The 10,711-nt window shown below is 36.3% G+C and overlaps 1 protein-coding gene across 9 annotated transcripts in view; it reads right to left on the minus strand.

The window, feature by feature from the left end:
* The window catches only part of LOC104707167 (mitogen-activated protein kinase kinase kinase 9-like), a 3,581-nt gene continuing 1,027 nt past the window's right edge, over positions 8,158-10,711 (minus strand). The window contains exons 3-11 of one of the 9 annotated variants that reach the window (XM_019228470.1): positions 10,482-10,654; positions 10,250-10,373; positions 10,094-10,132; positions 9,840-9,997; positions 9,676-9,748; positions 9,529-9,572; positions 9,076-9,189; positions 8,515-8,744; positions 8,158-8,423 (exon numbers count right to left, since the gene is read on the minus strand). In XM_019228470.1, coding sequence (XP_019084015.1) covers positions 9,108-9,189; positions 9,529-9,572; positions 9,676-9,748; positions 9,840-9,997; positions 10,094-10,132; positions 10,250-10,373; positions 10,482-10,654 — 693 coding nt within the window. In that variant the 3' untranslated portion in view covers positions 8,158-8,423; positions 8,515-8,744; positions 9,076-9,107. Of the gene's footprint in view, positions 8,424-8,514; positions 8,745-9,075; positions 9,238-9,528; positions 9,573-9,654; positions 9,749-9,839; positions 9,998-10,093; positions 10,133-10,249; positions 10,374-10,481; positions 10,655-10,711 lie in introns of those variants that run through there. The other 8 variants (XM_019228472.1, XM_019228471.1, XM_010423459.2 and 5 more) reach the window with 8 other exon arrangements.

Here is a 10,711-nt window from a genome sequence, read left to right on the forward strand (position 1 = left end):
TTTTGCGAGTAAAACTGTTTTAGTTGCACTCTCACGGTAGTTGTTAAATACCAGATTGTTCCTTGCTTTCCAAACACGCCAAAGTAGATTAAAAGGTAAAAGTGAGTCAAAGGTGTTTATGGTTTGTGATGAGTGGGATATCATATAAGAAATGGTTTCTTCTGCAGTAGATGCTAGTTGATCTAGATTCAATATAGATGTGTTAGAGAGTCTCCATGTCATTTGAGCGAAAGGGCATGGAAAAAGTGCATGTTCAATAGTCTCATCGGTTTGATGACATCTTTGACATATTGAGTCAATATTCATACCCCTTGTTCTCAATCTTGATGTTGTTGGTAAAGCTCTTGAAACTATGCGCCAGAGGAAGTGTTTAATCTTCGGTATAATCCGGAGTTTCCATATCTTATTCTTGAGTTCCACTGATCCATGAGGTAAGTCAGGTTGCACACCCGGGTCAAATGGATAGTGTGTTATGAACCAATAACCAGATTTAACAGTGTAAGCACCAGACCAAGTATAATGCCAGATAAGTTTATCCTGTTTTTCCACCAGAGAAAGATGGATGTTTTGGAGTAGTGCCTGCTCTGCCTGCGGAACTTGTAAGGAGAGTTTCTGTTGATCCCAAGATCGGACATTGCCTGATTTAATAATGAAGTGTTCAAGTGGTGTAGAAGATTGTGGATCCAAACTTTGGATTGGTCTGGGGGGATTGTCGCCAATTACATTATCCACACCTAAACGTATTGATTTTCCATCGCCCACAATATAACGGGTTCCTTTCTTTAAGAGGTCTAAACCAATTAAAATTGAGGACCAGCCATAAGATTGATTCTTCCTTGGTTGAGCATCTAACAGAGTATCATCTCTGTAGTATCGGTTTTTCATGACACGGGCAAACAAGGAGTTAGGGAACTAAATAAGACGCCATGCTTGTTTAGCTAAGAGAGCATCATTGAATTTAGCTAAATCCCTAAATCCCAAACCTCCTTTACATTTTGGAACTTGCAGCTTTTTCCAAGCGATCCATGGAATGCTCCGATTGTTTGATTTTCTTTCGCACCAGTAGCTCATTAGGAGAGATTCTATTTCAGAGGTAATTCCTATCGGTAACTTGAAACAGGACATGGCGTATACTGGCATTGATAGAGCTACTGATTTAAGCATGATTTCTTTTCCTGCAGGGGATAATTTCTTTGTTGTCCAACCGGATGTTCGTCTTTTGACTCGATCGACAATATATTCAAACATTTCCTTTTTCTTTCGACCAAACTGTTCTAGTAAGCCGAGGTATTTACCTCCACCTCCATGATTTGGAATGTCAAGAATTGCTTTTTAACTGTGTTTGTGTTACTCCATACACTCTGCTACCAAAATTTATCATTAACTTGGAACTATTTATTTTTTGACCTGAGTAGTATTCATAGATGTCAAAAACATCTTTCAAAGCTTGACAATTCCTCTTGTTTGCTTGACAAAAAAAAGAGAGAATCATCTGCAAATTGAAGATGTGTGATGCTTGGAGCAACATTACCAATTCTGAACAGAGGATGAATAGATAGGGTGATAATGGGTCACCTTGCTAATACCTCTCATTGGTTTTATATTACCAAATGGTGCTCCATTGATCAGAACAGAGTAATTAACAGAAGATACAGTTGCCATGATCCAATTAATCCACTTATCACAAAAACCAAAAATCTTCAATGTTGTTTCAAAGAAATTCCATTCCACACGGTCATATGCTTTGCTTACATCATTCTTCACTGCCATGTAGGTTTGAGAGACACGTTTCCGGACTTTTAAAGAGTGCATAACTTCATGAGCTATCATAACATTATCTTGAATGATACTTCCAGGAATAAAAGCTGCTTGTGCGTCTGAAACAATGTCATTTAGATGAGGTTTAAGTCGTTGTACCAGACATTTTGAGATTATTTTGTACAGAACATTGCATAGAGCTATTGGGCGATAGTCCGACAGTGTCTGGGGGTTTTCTATCTTTGGAATCATGCAAATGTTTGTATGATTAATGGTTGGTCTCAAGCAAGAAGTATTAAAGAAGTTATTAACTTCATGGATTACATGAGACCCGACTGTATCCCAACAGCTCTTGTAAAATCTCGTTGTTAATCCATCCGGACCTGGTGCTCTGTCATCACCAATAGTGCATAAAGCCTAATAGATCTCTTCATCACTGAAATATTTTGTTAAATTCTCGTTAATATCTTCAGTAACAATTGGTGTGAAGTCAGCAAAAACCGAAGGATCAACATGATGACCCGTTGTAGAAAAAATGTTGGTGAAGAAGGATTGAGCATGCTCGCCAATGTCCTTATCACCTCGATAATTATTCCCTTGATATCTAAGACTGACGAAATCCAATTTTTTACAAATCTAGTTTTTGCACAAGCGTGGAAAAAACCTGTGTTACGAGCACCTTCATTCATCCACTGATTTTGGCTCTTTTGTTACCAGTGTTTCTCTTCATCACTATAAGCTTTAGTGAGATCATCCTTCAATCTTGGAATAGTCCTTCGTACGTCAGGAATAATGTTCTCCATCGCGTAATTCAGCTGAGCTTGTAGCATCACTATGCGTTGTTCAGAATTTAACCGAGAAGATCTCTTTAAATTAGCCATTGTTTTTCTGCAGTTTTTTATTCTTTGGTTGATTGGTATATTCAGATTATCGTCCCCACCAAGCCATCCTTCCTTGACCATTTCGTTAAAGGAAGGCACATCTAATAAACGCTTATCAAATTGAAAGGTCCATCTCTTGTGTCGTTTTACATCATTTAAATCTAGCAAGATTGGTTTGTGATCAGAGCCTGCAAATTCCAGGAAGTTTGTTTCAGCATTTGGGAAAGTTGCAGCACCTGAAGAGTTGATCATCGCTCTATCAAGACAACATTGGATAGTGTACGAATGACGTTCTCCAACCCATGAAAAAGGGTTCCCTTTTGAGCGGATATCTTGTAAATCACACATAGAGATCATGTGTCTGAAGTCTCTGAAATTCCATTCATCACGCAGTGGACCTCCTATCTTTTCATTGTTAGAGATTATCTCATTAAAGTCACCAATAAAGAGCCAAGGTGCATCACGAGAAAGAGATAGTTGTTCGAATCGTTCCCAGAGCTCATATCTTTCACTTGGATTAGGATGTCCATACACACAAGAAAAATAAAACATAATATTATTATGGTTAATCGAAACATCAATGAGTCGCTCATCCTTAGAAATCAAGGATAAGGACACATTGTCATTCCAAAACAGAGCTAAACCTCCACTCCTACCATGAGGGGGTTGGACAATATCGTTTGCAAATCCTAAATCACACCTAAGTTTAGTTATTACATCAGTTTGGTTTAGAGTTTAAGAGAGGAAGAGAATATCACACTTAGTAGAAAAACAAAGTTTTTTAAGACGAGAAGAAGCCAGAACTGGGCCAATGCCTTGGCAATTCCAGGAGAGGATCTTCATATTGGATCGTCTGAGGGTACCGGGCCCCCCGCGCCTCCGTCGAATCCATTGCTTACAAAGCATGAACCAACCGAACACGTATGCTGACTTTTGTTGCGGAGTTGGTTCAGGACCACCATCTCCTCTGCAGCTTTGGCTTTGTTAAAGTGAACCTCAAACTGTACCCTCTTTCTCTTCATGAACACAAAGTCGGGTTGTGCGCTGTTAGTTGATAACATCATTATTTTACCTATTTTAGCTATAGTTTTAGTATGCATTTAGGAAGAGTTTAGTATGATTTCAAGGCTTTAATGTCTATTATCAAGTATTTTAGGTTTCAAGAAGGTTTTACAGGTTTTATAGCAAAAAGGACAAAAAGACAAGGAAAATACGTTTTAGGAAAGATTCAGAGCTTTAAAGTACGGGCAACTTCTGAAGAACTTATACAACTCACATTTCGACGTACCTGGTGTCTATGGAAAGCTGATAGAGTCATCTTTCTCCTCGAAGTATAATCAAGAAAATCCATTCAATATGAAGGAAGTTATGCCCGATTTACCGAGCAGTGTTATAAACCGACGTAAGGAGAACCATCAAGCCAATGGGATTTTATTGAAGGCCTGACCAGCGACCACCATGGCGGCCCAGTCCAATTCTTCATCACGTTCTAGAACATTCCTACGCCTCCCCTTGTTCTGCATTCAAGAAGAAAAGACGTTTCTACCCTTACAAAACCCTAAACCTAGACAAAACCCTATAAATACTCTTCTAAGCCCTAGGGTTTAGTGTGTGCACATTTTGGAGCAGCCAAGAGATCACGACCAGAGGAGCAGCCGACGACCAGACCCTTCTCTCGTCCCTCCCTTTGAAGCTTTGAGATCCACCAACTCTTTTCTATTCTATTTGCTTTGTTCTTTGTTTCTAAAGGAAGAAGATCCTTACAACTTTGTTTGACAACCATTGAAGTAATATCTAAATCTCTTTTTTCTATTTATTCTTTTATGTTTATGAGTTTATTAAGCCTTGCTTTGATGATTCCCTTAAACATGCTAGAGTAGTTTTCTAGTTGGGTTTAAAGAGATAATCAAAGGGGGGAGATGATCTTAGTTTAGGTGGCAATTTTTAGGGTTTGTTAGATTTATATTCTTGTTTACTCTATACTTTAATTCTAAGTCTTTGCTTAATGCTTTAAGTTAGCCTCATGAACTAACTATGATCTCAAGTGTGTGTGCTTTGCCGAAAGCTTGCATGTGTGCTTGACCTAGCTTAGATGTGTGAGGAGTCATAGGAAGCACATACCCTTTACCTATGGAATCTCATGGATTAGAATCGAACTTGTTTAAATGCATTGATCTATGCGTCGTTGCCTGCGATAGTCGAGTCTCGTAGTATAGAGATCTTAGACGGTTAGCTTGTGAACTATAAGTTAACGGTTCATTCCTGTTTCGTAGTCCGAGTTTTAGATAAACAAACTAACCCTAAACTTTCCTAGATAGATAAATCATTGAACCCCTGCGATTTCTCTTGATGCCCAACACTTGTTTTATTATTTTTACTTGCTTTTATTTTTGTTTATTTGCTTACTACAACCGTGACACTAAAACCCCCATTTTTATTGAGTCCTAGCCTTACATTTCTTTCGACGGATTCTCTAAACAACAACTCTCTCTCTGTGGGATCGATCCTTAAATACTACTACCGATTAGTTGTGCACTTTTAGCCGTCGTGTGGTCTTTTAAGGTAAAAGATTTTGGAGTGAAAAACCACACACATCATTAGTATTGTCACCAAGAATGTCGCTTGTGTTAAGATGAGCAACACTCTTCCCTGCAAACTTTGCATTGAGATAATGGATTCTCTCTGCCGATAGATCTTTGTCTTCAAAAACACTGGGCAGACAGATATTCTCAACCGAACGGGGAACATATGCCTGGACAGGAACATTAGATGGTGGAGGCATCTGTCGACCCGGTATTAGAGTTTCTGGATCCTTGATGGTAAAGTATTAGCCTCAGACATGTTGTTATCACCATCATTATGGTTCTCTCCGTCACTGTCGTCATCAGACTCCTCTGGTGCCGGATCATCGAAACCAAGAGTACATTCCTTTGCATCATGCTTAAGAGAGCCACATTTTGAACAAAAGTTCTGGAGTCTTTCATAACGAAACTTAACAATAGTGTTCTCATCAACAATAAACTGTATATTCTTTTGAAACCTTAGGGGATCATCTATGTTCCAATCAATCCTAACACGTACAGCCCCTATCTGATTTTCGTTTTCATTATAATCCACTTCAGTTACATATCCTAACTTGTTCCCTACCCATCTAGCCATAGCATTTGTTAAACAAAGGGTTAGGATACCTTGGATTTGAACCGAGAAAGGAATGATTTTCATGTTGGTCTCTCTTATATTCGGATACCATCGATGAGTGGTGACCATCCAATCATTGAAAGACCACGGTCCCCTACGCAGCACCAATTTCAGGGTGTCCTCAGATTGAAATCGGAACTGAACTCTTCCACTCTCGAGAATGCATCCAACGCATTCGTCTGCGAAGCCCCAAACTCGTGGCATTTGTCTAATCAGAGCACAGGGATTCTGCTTTCGTGGATTGACAGGAGTAACAATCAGAGTATGCCGATTAACAGATATTGCACGGTTTAGAAACTCTGGTGGTAGCGAGATTGGGGCATCATCTATCCCCAAATCAAGGTCATGGACAGATTTGCGGAGATAGTCACTCATTGTGTTTGTTGTTTGGTTGAGGAGTAGTGAGAAAGATGGGATAAAGGAAGAAAAGCGAGAGAAGACTGAACATTTATATAGGATCCATGGTGGTTTCGGTTGACGGTTAACTCCCGTGAAAATGAGAGACAAGAAACTGCCATAGATAACTGACAGAAAGTAACTGCCGAATTGGATCCCCAAATCGAAATTGTAGGATTTCACGGTCGGAAAAAGACTCCTGATCAAAGGAACGATCGGAGAAGTGGAAATTCCAGGCGGTTGAAAACAATCGCCAATCGAGTCGCCCAGAGAAGACGACATAGGTAATTAAAATTGTATGTTTTATATGTGTTATATCATGTTTTAAAATTGTAGCTCCAATTGATAATATACCTTACACAAATCACATGCCACTTTTTGTAACTGATTACATATCATTTTTTCTATATTTCCTAACCATTGATTTTGTTTTTTTAGATAGATTATTTTTTCAAAATTCTTTTTCATAGTTTTCCCAAAAAAAAGTGTGATCTTTACAATGTCTTTGTTTTAGATCAAAACTTTTAAGTTAAGTAATTAATCTTTTCTTTCTCAAGTAAAATTTAATAATAAATCTTTATGGTATATGTTTCTTAGAAACTAAAGTTTCACTTCAATTTTATTTTCATGTTTAAGGTATATTATCAACTGGAGCTACAATTTTAGTGAGTAAGATTTTAATGAATGTAAGTAAGATTTTAATGCATGGTGGAGTAAAATAAATACAATTACATAACTTGTTTTTTTACTCCACCATGAATTAAAATCTTACTTACATTCTAAAACTCATTAATCCATTCTAAATTTTGGAATATAATCATTTTTTGGTTATAATTTTAATAATAATGTTATTAGTAAAACAAATTTATAGTATTACTTTTACTATTTTAATATTTTCATTTATTTTACTTAATTCACTAGGATTTAACCCGCGGTACACCGCGGGACAATATTTTTAATTTTAAAATTTATATTGTATTTATTTGTTATTTTATTATTATATTATTAATTTTAAAAATATAAATTTTATAGGTATTTGATATAAGTATTCAAAGTATAGATTTTTGTAGTGTTTTCAAGGTTTTAACCCGTGTGGTATATGTATAGTCTAGTAATACATTTATCTTCTGGTACACATCTAAAAGTGTCACCAATCCCACACTCTTATTTAACCCGCAATACACCGTAGGATGATATTTGGTTATTTAACCCACAATATACCGCGGGTTAAATTTGTTACTCAAATGATGTTGTGTCATTAAAACGGAATAGGTCCTACAGTCACCAAACATCTACTAAAATGGATTTTGAGATTTTTATGGGATTAATCATTTAATGCATAGAGTTGGTTTAGGAACAAACAGAATGTATATATATTTTCAACCTTTGTATGGCAATAAACGTTTAAAATTAGGTTGGTTTAAATAGATCCATTAATTGACTTTCTACAAATGTTATTTTAGGAAAATTTGTAGGGGTTAATAGATGTTGTGAAGATATTTATGGCAATTAACGTATCAAATTAGGTTGTTTTAAATAGTTCTATTAATTGAGTTTCTACGAAATGTTATTTTAGGAAATTGATAGGGGTTAATGTTGTAAATAAAACAAAGTAATTAAGAAAAACTAAAAGGGTATAACACAAAATGTACTTCAAAAATGTTAATATAGATTTTTAGATAATTATTATTTTATTATTTACTAAAAATTATATTATTGTTTATACTATTTTAAAATTTAATTAATTTTAGTTAATTCATTTTTTATTTATTTTTATTATTATTAATTAAAAGTAATAAATATGCAATGAATGGATATTAAAAATAGTATTTTTTATGAAGAAAAAAATTAATTAGGTAGATGCTGATGTGGAGCAGGAGAAGTGAGCAAAACTAACTTTATATATATAGATTAGTTCCATTCATTGCATATTTATTACTTTTAATTAATAATAATAAAAATATGTCCATTCATCTCTTCAGTTTTAATATTAATCCCAACACACAGATAAACAACAACGAATAACAAACAAATGAAATGAGCCATATATTATTTGAAGATATGTCCCAGGGAACTTAGCTCTTGGCTGCGCAACCCAAAACCGCAAGTGTGAAGAAGAATCATATCTCCACTCTCCTCAATAGTTTCTATGGAGTCTCATCTGATCTCACACAAATCTTCTGATTACGCCTGCGCTCAGACAATAGGACAGCCATGTTGGAATATATCCAGCTTTTGATTCTAATATATTCTCATTAAAAGACGAAACTTAAAGTTTCACCTATAGAGGTAATATTAACTCAAATCAGCCTCATCTACGGAGATGTGGAGCTGTTGATCCTCTGGATAAGGGCCTTATCACAAATGGATGGTTTAGCAGCTCGGCTGCAGTTGGCCGTTCATTGGCGTTCATTTTGAGACACTTAAGTATGAAAAATCCTGAGCGTCTAGTGATAAAGTATCAGGTATTTTTGGATGCTTACCCCTTCCGATGGTAAACAGGGCTTGAACCTGCCCGTTTGCACAAATTCCGACGTTAACTCATAAAATCCCATTATAACATAAAAGGACCGTTCAAATGTCGTTAGTCCTTATATATTTTGTTGTTAATAAAAACAACAGCGTTTCCAGTTATGTTAGCATCTACTAAATTCAAGGTTTAAACAACAAAGCACAGTAATGGAGTCTGCATATTAAACTGAGCTAAATGCTTTCTTTGTGTATTTATTTGTTATAGAAACCCAAAAAGTTTGTGTATAATTCAAAATCAACTAAATAATTGTTGTTTTATGGGAATTTTCCTATTTTATCCAAAGAAAGTTTAAGAATCTTGAAGACTTACGGGTTCTAGATCAGAGTAAGGGATCTGACCAGTCAACATCTCCAACACAGTGCATCCAAGGCTCCATATATCAGCAGTACTTCCATACCCATCATTACGCTTGGGGTTAATAACCTGATCAAGTGATTATGTTCCATCTAGAATCAACCATACACGTATAACCTAAAGTACAATGAAAGTGATATGAATTCATATATATATATATATCTGTTAATAGAAAAATTAAGGAAATATAATCAAATACTTGAAGGAGACATAACCTCTGGAGCCAACCAGAAATGAATAGACTCTCCATGCAGGACGTTATGTCGTATTAAGTAAGTGGAATGAGCAACAATTTTAAGCAACAGATCAAGATACAATAAAGTTTCTGTTGATGTATGATATGTAATATGTTTGCCGATCATTGTATTCACACAACACAAAACAGTACGAAGGATCCAAAAACAATACCTCCAGAATGGACTTCCCCTGCAGGACGTAATGTTATTTGACACCTATGTAACAAAAATGAAACAGGTATCGAGTCAGGGGGATAAGTGCTGTACCAGGTTTTTACTTAAGAGCAAAAATATAGACATTTTATTAACGGAAAAGAACCTCTGCCAACCCAAAACCTGCAAGTTTAACGGCGCCATTAGTGCCCACCAATATATTTGCACATTTAATGTCCCTTGATCGCATAAGATAAGAAAAGTAAGTAACCCAAGGAAGGAAATCAGAATTTTAAGAAATATTATGACAAGGGCGTTTACTAGTCAAACCTGTGCACACAGCCTTTATCGTGGAGATATTCCAAACCATCAAGAATTTGTCTTGTGTACAAGGAGACGACAGAGTCAATAAGTTTGGATCTTTCATAGAGTTTTTGAAGGGATCCTTGGGTTACAAGCTCAAGAAAGATGTACAATTTTGACCCGTCCTGCAAACAGCGGAGTGAGTTATCAATTGCACAACAAAATACTTAGGGAAACTGAAACTGAGAAAAAGAAAACTTTGCTGTGCCACGATATCGAACAATATTCTGATGCTGAAGCTGACAAAGTAATGCAATCTCCTGTAGAAAATGAAAAACGTGCAAACGTAATTAAGGTGGATAAGCAACCTACTTCTGACTGATTAACGAGATAATGCTACAATGAAAAAAGTGATATATTATATGAAACTTCCATACCCCCTCAAGTTGTTGTATGCACTCTTTTGCCTGACTTCCCTTATCAAGAAGTGAGACTTCCTTCACAGCCAAGAAGTCCCCATTTCTACATTTCACATAAGCATCCATTAGCCAAACGCACATCCTGGCTAAGCACCACATTTGTCATTGAAAGTCCTTTTTTTTTTTTTAAACGACTTGCAACTAATCAAGTATCCAATTTTAACATAATTAAGCAACCAGTAAGACTTACTCTGAAATGGCTTCGTATACAGAGGCAAATGATCCTCGTCCCAGAAGTTGACCCTTCAGCCAAGACGTCACTAATACCATATCCTCAGGATTGTATAGTTTTTCAATCAACTTGGAACGCGTCAATTTACGATTTTCCCGAACGTGTCGACTAGGACCTGCTTCACTCAAATCCAATTTCCGGAAACTGACGCGATCCGGGAACTCCAAAGAGGGCGTCAGAAAGGAGCA

Source organism: Camelina sativa, chromosome 8, assembly GCF_000633955.1.
Source record: "Camelina sativa cultivar DH55 chromosome 8, Cs, whole genome shotgun sequence".
Taxonomy (NCBI): Eukaryota; Viridiplantae; Streptophyta; class Magnoliopsida; order Brassicales; family Brassicaceae; genus Camelina; species Camelina sativa.